This window comes from Hemiscyllium ocellatum, chromosome 1, assembly GCF_020745735.1.
Source record: "Hemiscyllium ocellatum isolate sHemOce1 chromosome 1, sHemOce1.pat.X.cur, whole genome shotgun sequence".
NCBI lineage: Eukaryota > Metazoa > Chordata > Chondrichthyes > Orectolobiformes > Hemiscylliidae > Hemiscyllium > Hemiscyllium ocellatum.
In genome coordinates, this window is record NC_083401.1 from 121,843,272 (window position 1) to 121,866,118 (window position 22,847).

Genomic DNA, 22,847 nt, shown 5'->3' on the forward strand with positions numbered 1-22,847 from the left:
AAGTCCATATAGATCTTGTCTACTGCTCTGCCCTTATCAATCCTCTTTGTTACTTCCTCAAAAAACTCAATCAAGTTTGTGAGACATGATTTCCCACACACAAAGCCATGTTGACTATCCCTAATGAGGCCTTGGCTTTCCAAATGCATGTAAATCCTATCCCTCAGGATTCCCTCCAACAAGATGTGGGTGGCACGGTGGCACGGTGGTTAGCATTGCTGCCTCACAGCGCCTGAGACCCGGGTTCAATTCCCGACTCAGGCGACTGACTGTGTGGAGTTTGCTCATTCTCCCCGTGTCTGCGTGGGTTTCCTCCAGGTGCTCTGGTTTCCTCCCACAGTCCAAAGATGTGCAGGTTAGGTGAATTGGCCAGGATAAATTGCCCGTAGTGTTAGGTAAAGGGGTAAATGTAGGGGTATGGGTGGGTTGCGCTTCGGCAGATCGGTGTGGACTTGTTGGGCCGAAGGGCCTGTTTCCACACTGTAAGTAATCTTAAAAAAAGAGATGTCCACCACCGACGTCAGGCTCACCGGTCTATAGTTCCCTGGCTTGTCCTTACCACCCTTCTTAAATAGTGGCACCACGTTAGCCAACCTCCAGTCTTCTGGCACCTCATTTGTGACTAACAAATTACAAATATCTCAGCAAGAGACCCAGCAATCACTTTCCTAGCGTCCCACAGAATTCTAGGGTGCACCTGATCAGGTCCTGGGAATTTATCCCCTTTTATGCAGTTCAAGACATCCAGCACTTCTTCCTCTGTAATATGGACATTTTTCAAGATCTATTTCCCTACAGTCTATATCTTCCATGTCCTTTTTCACAATAAACACTGATGCAAAATACTCATATAATATCTCTCTCATCTCCTGTAGCTCCACACAAAGGTGGCCTTGCAGATCTTTGAGGGGCCCTATTCTCTCCCTCGTTACCCTCTGTCCTTAATGTATTTGTAAAAATCCTTTGGAATCTCCTTAACTCTATTTGCTGAGCGATCTCATGTCCCCTTTCTGCCCTCATGATTTCTCTCTTAAGTATACTCCTACTTCCTTTATATCTAAGGATTCACTTGATCTATCCTGTTTATACCTAATATATGCTTTCTTATTTTTCTTTACCAAACCCTCAATTTCTTTCATCATCCAGCATTCTCTATTCCTACTAGCCTTTCCTTCCACCCTAACAGGAATATACTGTCTCTGAAGTCTTGTTATCTCATTTCTGAAGGCTTCCCACTTTCCAGCCGTCCCTTTACCTGTGAACATATGCCCCCAGTCAGCTTTTGAAAGTTCTTGCCTAATACTGTCAAAATTGGCCTTTCTCCAATTTAGACCTTCAATGTTTAGACTTGGTCTATCTTTCTCCATCACTATTTTAAAATTAATAGAGATGTGCACAGTTTTTCTATCGTGATTCCCATCCTTGACAAATGGACCCTGTGCATGTCCAACCATTTTGAGTGGGCATCCACAATGATGAAGAAAATTGAGCCCACGAAAGGACCTGCACAGTCTTTTTTTAAATATATTTTTATTATAAAAATATGGAACGCTTCATAAATTTGCACAGGGGCCATGCTAATCTTCTCTGTGTCATTGCAATTTTAGTATATGTGCTGCCAAAGCGAGCACAGGACCTGCATAGTTGATTTGTAACTGAGTCTAGGGTTTATCTGGCCATTCCCATGAACACGGGTGAGCCAATGGCTTTTTGTCTTTTGCCTTGTTGGTCCTCTGGACTCTGTCCCACCAATTAGGCTGTCTGCATCCAATCCTGGCCATTGGACATAACTTCTCGCCAACATCTTCACTTTGGAAATCCCTGGTCACCCTGGTGGAGTTCAGCCACCATCGAGCCAATCACTCTTGCTCCCCATAAGTAATAAGTGAGCCTCTACTGTTATCTGGTCTCTCCTAGTCCAAAAAGGTCTCAGTTCTGGATGTGATAGCCCCTTGATCAACAGCCCCAATGAGGAACTCATATTCTATGAGGTCCATAGGCTGTTCTTGTTACAATCACTACAGAAGCAATGTGGAAAACAATGAGGAAAAGATAGGAGATTGGCAATCTGTCAAAATATTCAGAAAGCCTTTGCATTTATCAGGTCCTGAGTGGTCTCCATCTGCGTCAATTCAATGATTTTTGAAAAGGATGCACATTTGTTTTGTTTAATGGAACTGGGTGCACTCAGAGTATCCTTACAAGTTTATTTAAGCATGTATCTGTGAGGAGAACAGACAGTGGAAGTACGACTCTTTAGCACAATACTTGTCAATACTGTCAGCCACTTACTAAAATGTATCTTTTCATGTGTACTGAGACCTCCGGAGGGAAGGTGGTGCTAGAACAACATATTAATTCTTGCTGACTCTGCTTGGACTGTGCATTATATTGAAGGTCTTGGGCTGACGATTGGAGGTTTGTGAACAATCTGGGAGAGTGAGGGAGGCGGCAGAGAAAGACAGCAATGGCAGCAGCTCATAGAGTCATCGTGTATGGAGGAAAGGGAGCTCTGGGCACGAAGTGTGTTGAGTTTTTTAAGTCCAAGCACTGGGTAAGTTTCAGGAACGAGGATCTCGCGGACACACGGGGAGATAATTTGTTGGGAGGTGGGTAGGAAAAATAATGCAGTTTTCATTTCAGATCACAACCTGTCATTTTGCTATATTTAACAATTAATTAAAGCATAATCGGCGGCATTTGCACCGCATTAAACACAAAGCCTTGTTAGTGACAAGTGAATCCGGGGCTGGGTTCACCAACAGGCCGTGACTTTCACATTGTGCTAGAGTTTCATTTCTGTCCGAACCTAAATCACCATCTCCTTCACTGTCTGATAAACTTCTCTCGGTTCCAGTGGGTTGCCTCCATTGATCTAATGTCTAATGAAGAAGCGAATGCAAATATCATCGTGAAGATGAGCGAGTCGTTCACTGAGCAGGCGGAGCAGGTAATAACTATTGCAGTAAATGCTGCTGACAGATCCAGGTAGGAGTACATTGGACCTGACTGTAAGTTTTAATGTAGGTACTTCCACAGGGTTAAGGTGAATTAAACGTTCGGGATTGATATTTTGTAAATGTCTTTCATTGCCATAGGTTACCACAGAGGTTGCCAGTCTTCTTGGGGAACAGAAGGTGGATGCCATTATCTGTGTAGCAGGAGGGTGGGCTGGTGGCAGTGCAAAGGCAAAATGTAAGTCTATATTGTATTTTGTTAAAGCTTTCATTCATATTTTATTGTTCTATAAGATAAGAAAACTTAAGCAACTTCCATATTATTCTGGGGTCTTATGAAGTTGAATGAATGAATGTTGGTGAGTTCTGTTTTTCACAGTTACATTTTATAGATTACGAAAACTGCCCGCTCCCTTCATCAGTGGTATGGATTAATCTAAAAATCCCATTTCTAGTATGGTATGTATGCAAGGAAACAAGAACTGTTGTATTTATTGACCTTGAGTTGGCATTGTTTGACCATCATATTCTGTTGGAAATTTTGTCCATTTGCAAATGACCAATTGTATGATTTAGCACAGAAAATAATGGTAAATATCTTTTCATAAAAGCTTCTAGATGGTTAATTACAGATGAATGTCAATAGAAGTGATCCAGACTTACAGTGTGGAAGAATTGAAGGGCTCAAATTCTGACACATAGTTTTCAAGCTTGTGATAAATAAAGTATTTTTCTGTAAAATACTTGGATTCTCTTCACTCTGTCCTTAGTTATTTGTTAAGTACCAATAAAGATTTTAAAAAAAGCTCTGTATTGAAATACTAATAATAATAATTTTATGATACTCTAAATACACGATCTCTTCTCTTTGTTTTGTTACCATTTTTCCTTGGGTTAGTTTGAACAATGGAAGTAATCAATATTTGATATTTATTTTTCAAAGCTCTTTTTAAAAACGCTGACTTGATGTGGAAACAGAGTGTGTGGACATCAACAATCTCTAGTCATTTAGCTACAAAACATCTGAAAGACGATGGCTTGTTGACACTGACAGGGGCAAGTCCTGCTTTGAAGGGTACAGCAGGTGAGCAGAGCTTCTCCTATTACCTCTTGACACATAGGCTGAAGTCTGTCAGTGTTAGCACTTGCACCGTTGACTAGGTTTAATGAAATGAATCTCCTGAAGTGTCTCATGGTGCAGTGGGATTGTTCCTGTCTCTGAACCAAAAAAAATCTGTGATCAAGCCCTGTCTATTCTGGAAGTGTGTCATAACAAGTTAATTAAATATAACTTTTAGGGAGCAGATGGGCCAGTAATAGTGGCTCACACTTAGCTCCATGAAAGCAGTGTCATAGTGTGTCCAAACAGGTTGATTAAAAATAATATATCTGTGCAGCGTTTGATGTAATTCCTAGAACTGTTAAATGAATGCGCTCTTATGGACATTGATAGTGTCCCTATTCCAGGGCCAGAGGGTCCAGTTCAAGTTGAAGCTGCCCTGGTGGTGTCTGAACACGTTGATTTTTTAAAAATAATTTAATTTTAATACTACATGTGCGCATTCAATTTTGTATTTGGATTCTCTTCCAAAATACAAACTTTTGGCTGAAATTAGGCTCCTTTGATTCATTATGTAGATCCAGTTTCCATACTGGAACAAAAGCAGGATAATGTGGGATTGTACTCTGTACTAATGCTTTATATTGGCGAGATGTCTTATGAAGAAAGGGTGGACAGGCTCGAGATGTATCTGTTCAATTTAGAATGATAGAGATGACCTGACTGACACACGCACATTGCTGAGGAGTATTCTCGGGGTAAGTATGGAACAGATGGACAATCAAGAACTATCACTATCAAAAAAATCACTTTATACATCCAGGGTCACTCATTTAAATCAGACATTAGGCGAGATCTTTTCCTGAGAGCGTGTAGTTCGGAACTCTCTTTGTGATAAGGTGATGGAAACAGAATCTTTGCATATTTTAGGGCTGAGGTAAATAGATTCTAGTTAAGGAGGGGTCGATGGGATTTCAGGAGGTCGTGGGCATGTGGATTTGAGATTGCAATCAGATCAACCATGATCTCATTAAATGGCAGAACTGACTCAAGCAGCTGATGGACAGGAATGCATTTAAATGTATGTTGTTGGAAATATGTTAACTTGAACAGACTGGTATTATCATTTCTGCTCATCTTGGCACTGAACTGTGCTGGAAATTAGGAAATCAGTAAGTTATTTAAATAAGCAAGCCTCCTATTCGACGTTTCAGAATCTGAAGAAGGGCTTATGCCCGAAACGTCGAATTTCTTGTTCCTTGTATGCTGCCTAACCTGCTGCGCTTTTCCAGCAACACATTTTCAGCTGTATATTTGACAGTTTGCTGCTGGTTAACCAATGAGTTTTCTCTGACCATGCTGTGTCTGGTGACTTCACATGAATAAACCAATTCAGCAAGGCATGTTGAGAAATAGTTTTTAAAAAATAAAAATGAAGTTTGGGTCCAAAGAAATGTAAATATTAATTTTTGAGCAATAAATAAAATGTATATTAAAGTAAAACTCACAAATGTTTCAAATTTAATTGAATGCCCTGGTCAAGTCACTAATTAGACCTCAAAGGGAGTATTGTGGATAGTTCTGGGTACTACATCCAGAAATGCTGGGAATACAATATCACAAAAGTCTTACAGTGCAGAAAGAGGCCATTTGGCCCATCGTGTCTGTTCTAGCTCTTTAAATGAACATCATTATCTAGTGCCAATCTCCTGCTTTCTCCCCAAACCAATATTTTTAACCCAAATAATCATCCAAAGCCATCCTGAATGAACCCACTCCACCACATTTCCATTCAGTGCATCTCCATATATTTGAGAGTGTAGATGAGGTTTATGAGGGTTATTCCAGGGATGAGGAACTTCAGTTCTGAAAGTAGATTGGGGGAGATGGGGCAGTTTTTCTTTTGAGAGGAGAAGATTAGGAGGAGATTTGATTGAAGCTTTAAAAATCATTAGGGTCTGGACAGAGTAGTCAGAGAGAAACTGTTCTGTCTCATAGTCATCATGGATGGGTTAGACTGAAAGGTATGTTTCCGCGCTGTACATCTCTGACTCCATAACTATGGGCAGAGGATTAAAGTACTTTGTAAAAGTAGTAAGAAGAAACTTTTTTGCACAGCAATGGGTTTGGGTCTGGAAGGAGACAGTTTCAGCTGAGACATGAAAGGGGCATGAGATTGTTATTTAAATAGACACACTGTGCAGCATTTTGGAGAAAGAACTGGAGAGTGGAATTCACAGCATTTTAACAGCATTCAGACATGCTGAACTGAATGGCCCACCTTCAGTACTGTAACAATTCTGAAATTCTATTCTTCAATATGTGATTGCCAGAATATGAATCAAAATTTAAATCTATCAAAGTAAATGCTTATCTCAGTTTAATAACTAACGGAATAACTTTGCAAATTTTACTCAACTTCAGTAGGATTTCTGCATTAAAAATTTAATAAAAACTGAAATCATGCTCCATATTTCTATTATAATTCACTTAATCTTTTTTGAAAAAAAATCTTATTGATAGAAAATGTGCCAAGCATAAAAATAGTTGAATAAATATGTGGATTGCTTTATAGTTCTTGTTTTCTATGAAATATTAACAAATATAATTTACAATTTAGCAATGTATGCCATTATGGTGGCTGTTTCCATAGTTTCATTGAAAGTCGTAGCTAAGTAAAATATGCAAATGTTTCTTCAAGGGGACATAGGTTGAAGGGTTAAATTTTGAATGAGACAGCATTTTTATATGTGTAAGAGTTCAAAGTTTGAACTGGTATTTGATCAGTAGAAGAGAAGTACTGTTGAACCTAGAGAATTTTGACTTGTTTCGTAATGCACAGTGTCAATAATTTGGATGGTCTGCTTAAAAGTTGAATGTTTGTTTTCAAAGTAATCAGTTGCTACCTTTGGTGTTAGGACTTGAGGAATTGTTTTTTTTAAGCAGTAAAGTACAAAATTATTAATTGTTGTATTAGATTTATGAATTGCATGATTTATATGTATATTTAATAGCAATTGCTTTTAAGTTTGGGCTTTTGGAATTTGAGTTAGTAACATATGGATTTCCTGTGTGTCTGAAGTCAATAATTAACTGACAGTAAGTATAGTGATTTAAAATAATTTGTGAGAGCTACTTTAACAGCAATAATGGTTATTTTAGGATTTTACAGCTTAGCTAGGTAAATACGCTACCTCAAGTTTTCTGTTAAAATTTCTAGAGTGGGAGTATTTCTTTTAAGCTTAAGGCTTAATTACATATGGTGTAGAGAAAGACTTTTGTTTCAGTTATATATTGGTTTGGGAAGTTCTGTGAAGTCCTTGCAAAAAGGTGGATGTATAGAGCAATGGTCCTGAGAAGGGAAGAATATAGTAAAAATAAATTTCCTTTGAAAAGAGTTAGTGATAGTTCTGGATCAGAAGTGTTAGGCTAAACCCTAAAGAGGTTACTCAGGTGTATGAGAACTTAACTAAGCTATCAGAGGTTCCAGTCTAAAGGTTAAAGTCATAGTGAAGTGTTAAATAAAATTTTCAGGATTCTGGTGTCAAAACTGTATAATGGGAGCTTTTGGGTACTACATAAGAGATTTGATTTTTTTAAAATTAGTAACAGACGGTTTTGGGATTAATGGGATTAGTCTTCTAATGTGTGTTTAAAATTATTTGTGTTAGTGTTATACATAAATAGTTTGGTTCTTTCTAGTTATCTTCATTTATTTTGTCTAACAGACTCGTTCATTTTTAACACAAAATCTGTCACATTATGTGCTTACATTTCAGTGAGACACTGCCTTGTTAAAACCGAAACAAAATATGATCCATCAATCCAAGTTTCAGTCTGAGATTTGGCTTCTCCAGTAATAATAACTGGCATCAAAACAAAAGTAAATTCCATTCACAGGAAATATTATAAAATGTGTTGCATTTACCTTGGTTTCAAAACCGATTTCTCATTTGTTTCTTTTCCCCCAAGAGGTAAAAATAATAATTCTCAGGAATGATCATACTGGATGTCAATTTTGAAATACATAAGATGAGTATGTCTCATTTGCCAGTTTTTTTTCCTCCTAGGTTACAACACAGAACAATATTTATTTAAATTAAAAATGTGATAATTGATGTTCTGCTTTATTCTGAGTGGTGATAGTCTTTTCCTCAGGGCATAGAATCAGTCACAACCATCCACCTCTGATGTGTAATACAGTTTTATCTTAAATTTCACAATTCTTTAAAATCCTTCCTTTGACCTTTTCAGTCTTTTCTTCCCTTTTCCTTTTTGATTGGAAAAGAAACCTGAAAAATAAATAAAATACCATGTCTGTGCACTGGATAATGCCTAAATTTACTGAGGCGCATTTAAACGGGTTTGGCCTTAAATTCCCCCTCCCCCAGCAGCTCTGAATAGGTGGGAGAAGATGGAAGAGAGAGGGGCTTCCCATCCTCATTTCACCCATTCTTAACCTGATGTCCTCACTCTCTCTCTCTCTCTCTCCCTCCCTCTCTCACCCCCCTGCTGAACTCCATTTCAGTGCGCCCTCTCCACTTCCCTGCACGCATATATGAATCCCTTTGCTTACGACGTCATTGGAATTTTATGCAATCTTCTAGAATGTCTCAGTCATAGAATCATACAGCACAAAGATCCTTCGGCCCAACCTGTCCAGGCTCACCAGGTTTCCTAAACTGAACTAGTCCCACGTGCCTGCATTTGTCTCATATTCTTCTAAACCTTTCCTATCCATGATCCATGTACCTGTCCAAATGTCTTTTAAATGTTGTAATTGTACCCAGTCCACTTCCTCTGGTAGCTCGTTCCATATATCCAGTACCCTCTGTGTGAAAACGTTTCACCTCAGGTCCCTTTTAAACCTTTTCCCTCTCACCTTAAACCTATGCTGTCTAGTTTTAGACTTCCCTACCCTGGGAAAAGACCTTGCCTATTCACCTTATCTATGCCCCTCATGATTTTATAAACCTCCATAAGGTCATCCCTCAGCCTCCTATGCTTAAGGGAGAGAAGTCCCAGCCTTTCCAGCCTCAACTCAGACCTTCCAGTCTCAGTAACATCCTTGTAAATCTTTTTTGCAACATTTCAAGTTTAATAACATCCTCCCTATAGCAGGAGACCAGAATTATATACAGTACTCCAAAGGTGGCTTTAACATGATGTCCCAACTCCTGTACTCATTGCTTTGACCGATAAAGGCAAGAGTGCCAAACTCCGCTTTCACTGCCCTGTCTACCTATGATGCCTCCTTAAAGGAACTATGTTACTGCCCCTTGGTCTCTCGATTTGACAACACTCGCCAGACCCCTATCATTAACTGTGTAGTCCCGCCCTGGTTTGTTTTGCCAAAATGCAACACCTCACACTTATCTGACTTAAACTCTATCTGCCGTTCTGCCTTTATCCATCTATCTTGGTCATCTCTTCAAACAACTCAATCATATTTGTGAGACACAATTTCCCTTGAACGATGCCACACTGACTCTCCCTAATCAGTCCTTGCATCTCCAAATGCAAGATCCTGTCTCTTAGAATGCCCTCCAACAACCTGCCCACCAGTGATGGACTTGCTAGTCTGTAGTTCCCTGACATTTCCTTGCAGCCTTTCTTAAATATTCATACAAATTAGCCACCCTCCAGTCTTCCAGCAACTCGCATGTGGCTGTTGATGATACAAATATCTCTGCTAGGGACCCCGTGTTTTCGATCAGGCCAGATCCCCTCAAAACATTTCAAGAAGGCAGCCCAGACCCTAACTTTTCTAGTTGTTTTAATCAGATGTAGCGCATGCATTTGTAAGCAACACTGGGTGTCAGCAGACACAGCCTAAATAAAAACAGAATAAGCTGGAGAAAATCAGCAGGCTTGGCAGCAACTGTGGAGAGAGAAAAATAGTTAACATTTCAAATCTGGTGTGATTCTTCTTCAGAATGAAGAAGAGATGGAAGTGTCATGTGATTTATGCTGTTTTTAAGTGGGGAAGAGGAAAATGGATGGAAATCAATGCAAGAGGACAGGAGAGATTAGAGATCAAAGTGCCAGGGAACAAGAGAGCAAAGGGCATAATCGTGCTCGTGGGTTCGGAGTTGGTGTTAAGAGCAGAACGGAGGCCAGCTCTGACTGAAAACAAGGTGCCAACCTCGGCGAGGATGTATCAAAATGGTTCACAGAGATCAGGATCTGAACTTATTGAACTCAAGCTGAGGATCCACTTCGTCACAGCGAGAGTAAATAGTCATCATTATTTGTCTTTCATTTTGGAAGACTTGAACATAATGCACGATTATAACAATCTCTTTTTGGTATTTCCTTTATCCTGCGTACTATTTCAATTCGATACTCGATATGCAAAACTGAACTGATTGGACAATTTAAATCTAAATATGACTCCTGCTAGAAATTTGTGGATGTCTGGTAAAAGATAGTTTGATATTTGCCTGTGATGCTGAGTAAGCAGCTGATGTTTACTGCTTGGTCTGTGCATGGGCATAGTCTCAAAAGCTGCCAGTGTCATTAAACCTTGGTAGGCTTGGGAAGTTTGCAACTGTCGTTGCCCTCAGAGAATAGAACAAAGTGAACTCACCTTATATTGTGCAACCTTAAAATACAGTTCATGATGAAAACATGCATCAGATTACATGGGAAAGCTATTTTATACAAAATCTGTTTGAGAAAAAAACACGAGTTGTTGTTTGAGTCCAGAGATGCTCTTAAAAATAGAAAGTTAAAAATCACACAACACCAGGTCATAGTCCAACAGATTTATTTGGAAGCAGTAGCTTCGGAGCGCTGCTCCTTCATCAGGTGGTTGACAGAAGTTTCACAAAAGGGTTTCCCTTCCACTTGAAATGTATTTGACCGCAGTAAAGTTTTTAGTTTTTAAATTCTCCGTTTTTTCTTTAGGAATGGTGGGCTATGGCATGGCAAAGGCAGCTGTTCATCAGCTCTGTCAGAGTCTAGCTGGAGAGAAAAGTGGAATGCCCCCTGGATCTTCAGCACTTGCAATTCTGCCGTAAGTGTCTGCAATTATAGTACCTCGCACTACAATAGACTTGATAATGTTCAGTGCCCCACGAAGAGAAAATTGCTCATGACTTTCATAAATGACAGAGGTCAAAAGCTGATATTTAGAGTGTTAGCTTTTTTTAAACTTAGTGTAATAACATTTTAGTGATTTTTAAATGCATCTTTTCAATTTGTTAATTATTCACAGTTCTCTAAGACGGCTGTGTTTTGAATGTAAAAATTAAAGAACAAACATTTGTTTATTTATGTCTTATCCTTCGGATTTGCCAAAGTGTTTGAAAGCAGTTAATTACTTTTTTCGTATATGTATATACACTGGGTGTTAATGGCTTATTTCCTTCTGGTCATCTGTTTGTGATCACAAAATGTCTCTTTAGTCATTAATATCTCTGACTCTTATGAGCAGTTTGGCTTCTGTTCATGACCCTAGGCCATTCCTTGTCTTTTTTCCTGTTGATTCTCTGAGGATCCTTCCTCAGTTATCTACTAGCTGCGTTGCAAACTGCACATGTCCGATTCACCTATCACCCATTACATTTGACAAATGTAAGTCAATAAGCAGTGACACCCATTGCCTCAGATTTAAAATTCAGAGCCCCTTGTGTTCAAGCTAGTTTGTGTCAAACACCTTAGGACATTTAACTACGTTAAACGTGCTTCGTAAATGCAAGTTGCTATTTATTTGCTTGCAGTAGTAGTGAAATAATTGTTTGGACTTGTCTTTATATCTGTAACCTTCTTTAACCCTTCAATTTTCCAAGATCTGTGTGTTTTTACAGCACAGACCTCTTTTAGATGTCTTACTCCCTTTGCTCGCTATTGGTGGCTGTCTTCAACCATCTAGGCTCTAACTCTATAATTTTGTCTCTGCCTTTTCCATCTCGCGCTGTCTTCTTTAAGACCTCATTAATACCCCATACTTTAACCAAACATCATCACATCTGTTCTTCACCAGGGAGGAGGTTCTAGCTAAATAGCACAAGCATTCAACAAGTTTCTGCATGGTAGACTGGCTAGTAAGGTTAGATTACATGGGATCCAGGGGAACCTAGTCAGTTGGATACAAAATTGGCTTGAAAGTGGGAGAGAGAGGGTTGTTTTTCGGACTGGAGGCATGTGACCAGCAGTGTGCTGTAAGGATTGTTGCTGGGTCCACTACTTTTCGTCATTTTTATAAATGATTTGGATATGAATATTGGAGGCATGGTTGGTAAGTTTGCAGGTGCCACTAACATAGTGGGATAATGGACAGTGAAGATTATTATCTCAAGAGTACAACAAGACCTTGATCAGGTGAGCCACCAGGCTGAGGAGTGGCAGATGGAGTTAATTGGGATAAATGTGAGGTGTTGCATTTTGAGTAAGGCAAATCAGAGCAGGGCTTATAAAGGGGAGGGTTACCAAACAAAGAGACCTAGGGGTACAGGTGCATAGTTCCTTGAAAGTGGAGTCGGGGGTAGACAAGATAGTGAAGGGGGCGTGTGGCATATTTGCCTTCATTAATCTGAACATTGAGTAAAGGAGTTGAGTGGTAATGTTACGGCTGTAAGCTGGCAAAGCCACTTTTAGAATACTGTATTCAATGCTGGTTGCCCTTCTATGGGAAAAATGCTGTTAAACTTGAGATGGTGCGGAAAAGATTTACAAGAAGGTTGCTGAGACTGGAAGGTTTGTGTTATAGGGAGAGAGTAAATAGGCTGAGGCTTTTTTCCCTAGAGCATGGCAGTTGAGGGGTGACCTTAAAGCAGTTTATAAAATCACAAGGGGAATGGATAGGGTGAATAGCCAACGTATTTTTCCTAGGGTGGGCAGTCAAAACTGGAGGACATAGGATCAAGTTGAGAGGGTAGAGATTTTAAAAAGGACCTAAGAGATAACGTTTTCATGTAGAGGGTGGTGCATGTATGGAATGAACTACCAGAGGAAGTGGTGGAGGTGGGTACAATTACAGCATTTAAAAGTTATATGGATGGTAAATGAATAGGACGGACTTAGAGGGGCATGAGCCAAACGCTGACAAATAGGACTAGGTCAGATTGGGATGTTTGGGTGGTGCTGGCGAGTTGGACTAAAGGGTCTATTTCCATGCTGTATGACACTGTTACCCTGAGACAATGATGCACCACAGAATGTTTATTTCTTAGTAAGTATCACAAGCAAATGATCCGATTATTCTCCTATTGTTTGAGATGCTTGGTATGGGCATTCCTACATTACAATAGGTCCTATGCTTTCAAGGGATTTAATTGATGGCATATAATGTTGAGGCATGTTGAGGTTGTGAAAACCCACACACTAAGCACATATTGTGCTTTTGCTTCACAGCTGCTGGCAGGCACCTTTTGGCTGTCTCTGCAATTGCTTCCCTAATTGTCTTCCCCTATCTGTTTTATTTCACTTTCCAAATTACTTCCTCAAAACTCATTCTTTTATCATAGCTTTCAGGTACACCACCTAATCTCTTTCTTCCTTGCTCTGTTTCCCTCTTCATTTACCTATTTATGAACTACCTTGGCTGTGAAAGGCAAGCTGTTTTTGTTACAAACACACTTGCTTAACAATCAGTATTGCAGTCAAACTATTTGGGATCGGTGAGGTTTTCTACCAGTTCTATCCAGGTGGTCTTCTAAGAGAAACTGATCACACTCTGCTTTTTATCCTGCTTCCCAAGTATTGTAAGTAGAACAGACTTAAAGTTAGATTTACAAGTCAGAGTATAACTGCAATGCAGGAACAGTAGAATTGAATTTATTCTCAATTTGGAAAGGTCAGTGGAAGCCTGAAGTGAGTTTATTTTTATATTACCAATATATCGACATCCTGGCATTATCCACCTTGGTAACGTAATATGCGTACAACACAAAGGGATTTCAAAGCAATTTAATTTATTTTGCAGTGTTACCTTGGACACGCCAATGAATAGGAAATCAATGCCTAATGCAGATTTCAGCTCCTGGACACCATTAGAATTTGTTGCTGAGTAAGTATCCAGCTAGATTGAATTGTCAGTAATCATTTCACATCTGTTTGTCACTGTCTGGTTTTTATTTGTCTGTCTAATGTTCAGGCTCCAGATGGAAGGTTGATTTATCTCACTGAGCAGGGCCACAAATTGAACACACAAATTATAAAGGACAGCTGACCTTTTCTGAGAGACATTTCCTTTCCATGGTGACTCATTTGCAGCGTTTGGCTCACGGAAATTAATACTTTCGCGTCAGTGACTCCAAATGGGAAAAACAAATGAAAGCACAATATAATTTTTGCCCCATTTGAGATCTTCTTCCTTAAAAACACATTACACTGTTGAAATCAATATTTTATGTTTATTGCAGACAGAATCACCAGTTTAATTAGAATGTATCTATGATAATACTTTGTTGAGCTTTTTTTTAAATCAACATATACCATTCCATCTAAATTCTGTTGTGTCAAAGTAAATTGGACATCATCCCTCTTCATGTGTGAGTTTAGACAGTGAATGGCAGAAGAATATTTGACAACAGGAGGCATCAAAGTCAAGGTGGTCTCTATATTACCTGGTACATGGTTCACAAGAGTTGTTTTCGAAAACAGATGGCTTGTATGCCTTAATTAGGCCAGGACATTGAGAACAGTGGCACGTTTTTTTTTTAACAATTGCCAAATCTGAGATCAATGAGTTCAGCATTCGTGGTCTATGCAGCTTACTTCCAAACAAGATTTTTTAAAAAATTGATTTATTATTGTCTCATGTGTCTAGATACGGTGAAAAAAATTTTGTTTTGCATGCAGTACAGGCCAATCGTACCAGTGTTTTAGGGTAATAGGACAGAGTCAAAACGTTTGGTGCTGGAAAAACACAGCAAGGTCAGACAGCGTCCGAGGAACAGGAGAGTTGGTGTTTCGGGCGTAAGCCCTTCATCTGCAGTCCTCACTTTCTCCCAATAGAACAGAGCAAGGAATACAATGTTACGGCTGCAGAGAAAGCGCACAAAGAGGCAGATCAACATTAAATTTAAAATTTGGGAGGTCCATTCAGAAGTTTAATAACAGAGGGGAAGAAACTGTTCTTGAATCTGTTAGTACATGTGGTTAAGCTTTTGTATCATCTGTCTGACAGAAGAGGTTGGAAAAAAAGTATAACTAGGGTGGGAAGGATTTTTAATGATGTTGGTTGCCTTCCTGACGCAGTAAGAAGTATAGATGGAGTCAATGGATGGAAGGTTGGATTGCATACTGGACTGGACTGTGGTTTCTTACAGATCTGGGAATAGGAATTGCCATTCCAAGCTGTGATGCCTCTGGATAGAATGCTTTCTAAGGTGCATCTATAAAAAATAGGAAGAGTCTTTACGAACACGCCAGATTTCTTTAGCTTTTTGAAGAAGTAGAGACGAAGTTATGCTTTCACAACACCAAACTACACTAATCCCATTTAGCTGCCCCTGGTCCACAGGCTTCTATGCTCTGGCATTTTACATGCTGATCCAGAAGCTACTTAAATGTTGTGAGAGTACCTGCCTCCACCTCCCTCTCAGGCAACACGTTTTCTATTTCCACCACCCTGTAGTGATTTTTCTTTTCCTCAAATTTCCTCCGGCTCATCTTATCACTTACTCTTCATCTTAAACTTATGCCCTCTGGCCTTAGACACATCTGCCATGGGGAAAGAATTTTCACTATCTACTGTCTATGCCTGTCATAATTTTGTGTGCCTCAATCAGCCCTCCCCTCAGCCTCCTCTATTCAGAGAAAAACAAATCCAGCTTATCCTCATGACAGAAACTTTTCATCCGAGGCAACATCCTGGTGGATCACCTCTGCATCCTCTCTGGTGTAACATGTACTTCTGATAGTGTGGTGACCAGAACCGCATTCGAGCTACAGCCTAACCAGTGTTTTGTAAGGTTCTAACAAGATGTCCTTGCTCCTAAATTCTGTGCCCCGACTAATGAACGCGAGTATCCTCTATGCCTTCTTCACCAGCCTGTCTACCTGTACGGACATCTTTAGATATCTCTGGACTTGTACACCAAGGTCCTTTTGTTCCTCCGTATTCTCTAGGCACCTTCATTGCATAAATCCTTCCTTTATCGGTGTCCAATGCATCACTTTGCACTTATCAGGATTAAATTTCATCTGCCTTGCTCTGCCCGACCTACCAGCTGATCCATAGAGACCATCCTCCTCAATATCAGCAACACCAATTTTTGCAATTGCCTGCAAACTTACTAACTTAATTACCTCCATATTTATATGCAAGTTATTACTCTACACTATAAACAGAAACTTAACCGACTCTTCCAGTTTCTCTTTCTTGAACTATTGTGACAATTTTACAATCCCTTTCTGAGGGAGGGTGACGGATGTTTTCCTACACTGGGACAGAGGCTAAAAGCTTGCTTCTTCACAAGTAAAACTCTGGTGCTTTCTAAACTGAACTGAAAGCAAACTAATAATTTAATGTATTTACCCTGCTCTTTATAAACCCAAACGTATAAACAATTTCTTCCATAACTGTCCAAGGGTTCTCCTAAGCCTTTAATTGCATGGAACTAGGGTACATCCATGTCATTGTTCCAGAATGGTTTTCTGACTTCTTTTAAAAAAACAACACAGTGCTAACCCACATTTATATGCATCTCTTTTTAAATCATCCGAATTCCAAAAGTGCTAATATGTTTTACAACCTTGCATCCTGCGCATCATCCTTTTCCCACTTTTTAAAAAATGTTTAATTGTTGCATTTGACCACTTCATTAAATTTCACCAAGAGCACAGGATAGTCTGTATTGCACATTGGACTCTTCTAGTTCAATGCAATGCTTTTTGGTTAACAAAGACTGTCAGTTCTGAGTCTAGGACATTTTCTTCCAGTTTTTCTCCAAGATGAAGCATTCTCCAACCAGATTGACAGGTCACAATTATCCACCACAGCAAACTCTTTGGACCAAGCAGACCATTCAGATTATTGGCCCCAAGTTGAAGGGTTGTCAGCTCTCCTGAGTTATGGATTCAGTGCAGAGTCACCCTCAACCCTGAGTTAACCTCATATGTTTGTTTCACTGAATCTGTACTTATTGGAATTTTGAGATTGTTCTCACTGTCTTACTCAGAAATTTGGTAACCCCAGAAGAATAATTGAAGGTGTATTGCATTCTGATTGTTTTAAAACTTAAGAAAATAAATTTCCAAGTTTTGGCAAATTTGCAAATCACTGTTTTTAAACTTTTAGAAGATTATTCTGTTCTATACAACATAGATTTTTGTGTAACATAGAGTTCTATATGTCTTTTCCAGAACCTTATTCAATTGGACCTTCAGAGAAACCAGACCTACTTCAGGAAGTCTTATTCAGCTTATTACAGCTGAGAGCAAAACTGAACTAATTCCTGCTCAACTTTAAGGTGGAATTACTGTTGTAAAAGTATCAATTGAGAAATCAATTTTTTTTTAAAGAAGTGCCATGAACATGTTTAGATCAAGTTGAATGTTAAATTCCAATTTGGTGGGTGATAGAAAAATCAAATATTTGATTGGAAAGTTACAGTTTACTGGCTCCTGTACATAATTGCCAGTTTTTCCCATTTAATTATTTTGGCTTTCCTGCACCTCTTACTTTTCTTGTCTAATTAAATGCAATAACTTACTTTATCTCTTTTTAATGCACAATGCACCCACAGAGTTATTTGGAGAAAGAAAGTCAATTTTCACTGCCCAAAACCTCCTTGTGTCTTATTTACTTGAGATATATCGCTTAACAATAACATGTGCGCTTCACTGTAATAAATCCTGTTTCAGGTCAAAATGACCCATTTAAATGTACAGATGGATTTTAAACTTTTATGGTCATGCTCACTTCCAAAATTCTTAACGTCACAGAATTCCAAAAGGGTGAACACCCTGAACAGAATTCCTACTGGTGGATGATTTTGGTTTGATCCAACAAATTATTTTGAGTAATACATTCAATTCAGTGGAATCCTTTAGAATTGCATTGAAATTTTAGATTAGATTACTTACAGTGTGGAAACAGGCCCTTCGGCCCAACAAGTCCACACTGACCCGCTGAAGCGCAACCCACCCATACCCTTACATTTACCCCTTACCTAACACTATGGGCAATTTAGCATGACCAATTCACCTGACCCGCACATCTTTGGACTGTGGGAGGAAACCGGAGCATCCGGAGGAAACCCACGCAGACACGGGGAGAACGTGCAAACTCCACACAGTCAGTCGCCTGAGTCGGGAATTGAACCCGGGTCTTAGGTGCTGTGAGGCAGCAGTGCTAACCACTGTGCCACCGTGCCGCCCATCCTCCCTGTAACTGGGGCATAATGGAGGGCAATACCAAACATTCATATTTTCAAGATTGCCACATCACAAGAGGAATATAAACAAATTTAAGATCCATGTGATTTTTAAAAAAGAAGGCATTACCAGAAATCTTCAATGAACAGAACAGTCACACACACTGACTGTATTAATTTATACCACTACCTCATTGCTTGCATCTCGTTATTTGTTCTTTGCCTTTTCCAGCGAGACCCTGGAATCAGCATTATATTTTTCTTAGATTCAACACTCAATATTAATTCTAAACTGGTATTCACAAATACTGGAAGTGCTAGTTAATTCCTCCTGTCATTTTGTTTACATGTGCTTGTAAAGTTGTCTTCTTTGATGCAAATCAAGATTTGTCTGTTCCATATGTTTGAGCAAAATGTGAGAAATATTGTTTATTTAAAGACCATTTATTTTCCATAAGCGTTTTGAGGCTTTCAAAATCAGTTTCCATAATTCATTTTAATTTAAAATTATTCTAAGATGTCAGAATTGGTGTGTGAATATATTTGTGAATGACTAGAATAAAAACATAGTAGAAAAACATGTATTTTATACAATTTTTTTTAACAAGTCCTGTTTTCCAACTGACAGGAATGTAACTAGTTGCTTGGTACAGTGTTTACTATTCTCAAACTCGTTACCAGAGTCTTGGGGCAGATAATTCATTCAGTTGCCCATGAGTTGTTTCTTTTTTTCTCTCATTCTCTTTTCATGCCCCAGGCCAGCAAGTTGGGATATAGTCCATGGAAACTATATGGAGGAATCTAGTCTAATTATATGGAAAACGTATCTTAAAAATAATAAAACTCGTCAAGTGTCACCAAGTGTGAAAATAAAAAGAAAATTTACTAATCTGTCAGTTTTACAGTCAGGTCGGAACCATTTCTGTTTTTAACTTTCTGACAAGTGCTGTAGTTTTGTTTGTCTGTGTGTGTTTCTAGGTATAACTGTACCAATACAAACATGTTACTGCTTTGCACAAATGTATTTTTGCATCTTGTTGCCATGTACACCTTGACTCATGATGTTGTGTAAAATGGAGATATTAAAATTTACATCTGAATGCTGTAGCTTGTCGTGAATAAAGCAAATATATATTTCCTTGTTGACCTTTCCAGTGTGTTAAGATGATGCTTATGTTTTACAGGAAATACTTGATAGCACACACTAGTTCTACAGAACTACTAGTTCCAAAGAAGGTATTTTAAATATTATCTGCATTATGGAGGCTTCCATTGTGATGAAACTATCAGAAAATAGGTTTTTATATACAATTATCAATGGATAACAGATGCAAAGAAAGAGAGTGTAATTCACATTTTTTGACTAACCTAACATGCTCTATTTTTGAGTTCTTCAAAGTCATTCTGTTAAAGGTGATAATTGTTTAATGGTAGTTTTGCACTTCTCATGTTCTTCTTTCTTGAGTTTTGCCCTGAGCACCATCGCTGGATGAGACTACAAGGAGGTGACCTGTTTACAGGTCTCTGCCAGTGCTGTTTCTTGTCTCTATAACATTTACAGAAATCTCTGATTGCTTATTTAATACTCCAACAACCCAAAGTCCTGGTGACCTGTTTAAATTGGCAACCCCACCACTGACATCCTCCAACAGAAAAATAGTTAATTCCTATTCAATATATTAACGCTGCTTTTGATCCTTGATTGCCCTTGAGAAGGCAGCTTTCTTGAACTGTTGCAATCCATTGGTATCGGTACAGGCACAGTGCGGGGAGGATAAAATTTCAATGCAAGTTCCAGAACAGTGACAGCCAAGGAATTGGTGTTTCCAAGTCAGGAAGGTGAGGACCTCAGAGGGGATATTGAAGGTCATGTATTTTCTGCCCTTTAACTGGAAGTGATCATGGGTTTGGAAGAGTGCTGTCTAAGAAGCCTTGGTGAATTTCTGTAGTGCATCTTGTGGATGGTGCACACTGCTGCGACTGAGCATTGGTCATGGAAGGAAAAAATGTGGATGAGTGGTGCAAATCAAGCCAGCTGCTTTGTACTGGATAGTGTCAAGCTTCTTTAATGTTATTGGAGTTGCACTCATCCAGGCAAGTGGGGAGTATTCCATCACACTCCTTGCTAGTGCCTTGGTGGACAATCTTTAGAAAGTCAGGTGGTGGGGATCCAAGATGGCGGCAATCTAGGGCGATCATGTTGCAGAACGCCACACCGCAGCACAAGCGGGACAAATTTCTAACCCGCCCAACCCGGACCATTGCTATATCCTGGGATAGAAAGGTCGTGGAGTCCCAGGAAACTGTGAAAAATTGACTTTCCAGTTTTTTGCCGTCCAGAGATGCTGAAGAAGGGAGGAGGAGCAACCGAGGCCGAGGCCGGGCCTGCGGCCCAGCCTACAAGATCCTCTGACTCGATTACTTACCAGGCCCTGGTGATTGAGCTCGTGAAATCTCGTAAGATGCTGGGTAAGCAGGTAGAGGAGAAACTGGCCCCAATCTCTTTCATGCTGCAGAAGCTAGGAGTCCTGGAAAAGATTGAACAGAGTCACAATGGTGGAAGCTGATGTGAGTTCCTCCAAGGATAGGATCCAAGCCCTGGACACGCAGGTCCGCAATTTGCGTGACCAAGTGGATGATCTTGAGAACAGGGGCAGGAGAAAGAATATTCGGATCGTCGGTCTGCCTGAGGGTAAGGAAGGTGAGCGGCCTGCAGAATTTATTGAGGATTGGTTGCCGAAATTCCTTAACTTGGAGGCTGGCATGAGAGGCTTGAAGATCAAGAGGGCTCACCGGGTCACAGTGTGGAGATCAGGTTTTAGTCAACGTCCTCGTCCTCTCCTGGTGCGGTTTCATCACTATAGAAATAAGGAGAGAATCGTGGAAGCTTCCACAATTCAGGGGAAGGATACACTGGCCCTAATTTACTGTAGGATCATGTTCTTCCAGGACTTCTCAGCGGCAGTGATTCAAAAAAGAAAATCCTATGATGGCGTCAAGGGAAGACTGAGTGAACTTGGGATTCAGTACTCTCTGAGGTATCTGGCGATGCTTTGGATCACCTTAGATGGATCTGTACATCTCTTTGACACGGCAGAGAAGGCAAGAGACTTTGTGGACAAATGAACCTAATCTGAACAATTCAGTAAGTACAAACGACCAACACATAAGACTAGACTTTGCAAAGAGAGTAAAGAGATAAAACAAAGGATTCCACATCAGAATATCTGTAGCATTCAAACAAGACAGATGAATGGAGAGCATAAATAGAAATGAATATGTACAATCTGGTAGCAATTACAGAGACAAGGCTGCAAGCTGACATGGATTAGGACGTGAATCAAGTACAGGAATTTAGCAATGACAGGAAGCCAGTTTAAGGTGAAGGGGTGAGTCTTAATTAATAATGTTAATAATATATCTTAGGTCAGTATCCTGTAAGTCCTTTCCCAAATGTGGCATACCAACACCCAATGGTCTGCAGTCGTTCAAGAAGGCATCTCAAGGGCAACTAGGGATGGGTAATAACTGCCAATCCAGTCAGCAATGCCCAGATCCCATCAATTTTTTTTTTTTAGGAAGCTCAATGCAAAGGGATGACTTAGGTTCAGAAAACCAAAGATGTGGGCAGAAATGAGAAATAGTAAAGGTAAGAAGTCATGTGGGCATTGGTGTAGAGGCCACCTAATGATGACCATTTGATTGGGTGGAGCATAAAGGAAGTAACAGTACAAGGTTGTCAGAAAGGTACCGCAATAATCATTGGAGTTTTAAATCTACACATTGAGTGAAAAATTCAGTTGGGCAAATGTATCCTAGATGTGGAGTTTACAGACCTTTTTAGGTTAGGTTCCGACAACAGCACATTTGGAGCCAACTAGAAAGCAATGAGATAAGATTATGATTGCTTGGTTGAAGTGCCCCTGTGTAGCAGCAACCAATTGCGAGAGGTGTGTGGGTCTGAGACTTTTGAAAAAATTAAGTTAGGGATATTATGATGGTATGAAAGCAGAGCTGGCTGAAGTGAATTGGCAAATTAGGTTAAAGGATTGTTCAATAAGGATGCAGTGGGGGATATTTCAGAATATACAATATAGATACATTTCAACCAGTAAGAAAATTTCCAAGGGATGGATTCATCAGCCATGGTGAACTGAAAATGTTAAAGACAGTATTAAACAGAAAAATATGATTGTACACAGTCAAAAGATTGGACAGAATGCAAAAAAAATCAAAATTTAGTTGAGGGAGAAATAGAGAAAAACCTGGCCACAAAGATAAAACCAGGTAAGTTATTAATAGAAGCCATTTTTTGTCAGAGTCAGACAAAGGAAGATGGTTGTACTTTTTGAAGGTCAGCCATCTCAGCTCCAGGAAATCTCTTCAAGAGCTCCTCAGGGCAGTGTCCTAGGCTCAACCGTCTCATCAACAACTGTGGTTAGAGACAAAAAAAAACTGCAGATGCCGGAATCCAAAGTAGACAGGCAGGAGGCTAGAAGAACA

At 39.5% G+C, this 22,847-nt stretch overlaps 1 protein-coding gene and 1 pseudogene across 1 annotated transcript; one reads left to right on the forward strand and one right to left on the reverse strand.

Moving 5' to 3' along the window:
• Positions 1–1,537: 1,537 nt before the first annotated feature.
• Positions 1,538–1,631, reverse strand: LOC132821047 (U6 spliceosomal RNA; annotated as a pseudogene).
• Positions 1,632–2,378: 747 nt separating this feature from the next.
• LOC132819802 (dihydropteridine reductase-like) lies at positions 2,379–19,480 on the forward strand. The gene is made up of 7 exons (XM_060831595.1): positions 2,379–2,554; positions 2,858–2,950; positions 3,099–3,195; positions 3,901–4,041; positions 10,927–11,035; positions 13,946–14,029; positions 17,332–19,480. The coding sequence occupies exons 1-7, from the start codon at positions 2,468–2,470 to the stop codon at positions 17,435–17,437; spliced, it is 717 nt and encodes a 238-aa protein (XP_060687578.1). The 5' UTR covers positions 2,379–2,467; the 3' UTR covers positions 17,438–19,480.
• Positions 19,481–22,847: the final 3,367 nt, after the last annotated feature.

Bases quoted from the DNA above. Each gene is read 5' to 3' on its own strand.
- LOC132819802 (XM_060831595.1), top strand. From the start codon at position 2,468: ATGGCAGCAGCTCATAGAGTCATCGTGTATGGAGGAAAGGGAGCTCTG. The intron at 2,555-2,857 runs GTAAGTTTCAGG...TCTCGGTTCCAG, and splicing joins TTTTTAAGTCCAAGCACTGG to TGGGTTGCCTCCATTGATCT. The intron at 3,196-3,900 runs GTAAGTCTATAT...TATTTTTCAAAG, and splicing joins TGGCAGTGCAAAGGCAAAAT to CTCTTTTTAAAAACGCTGAC.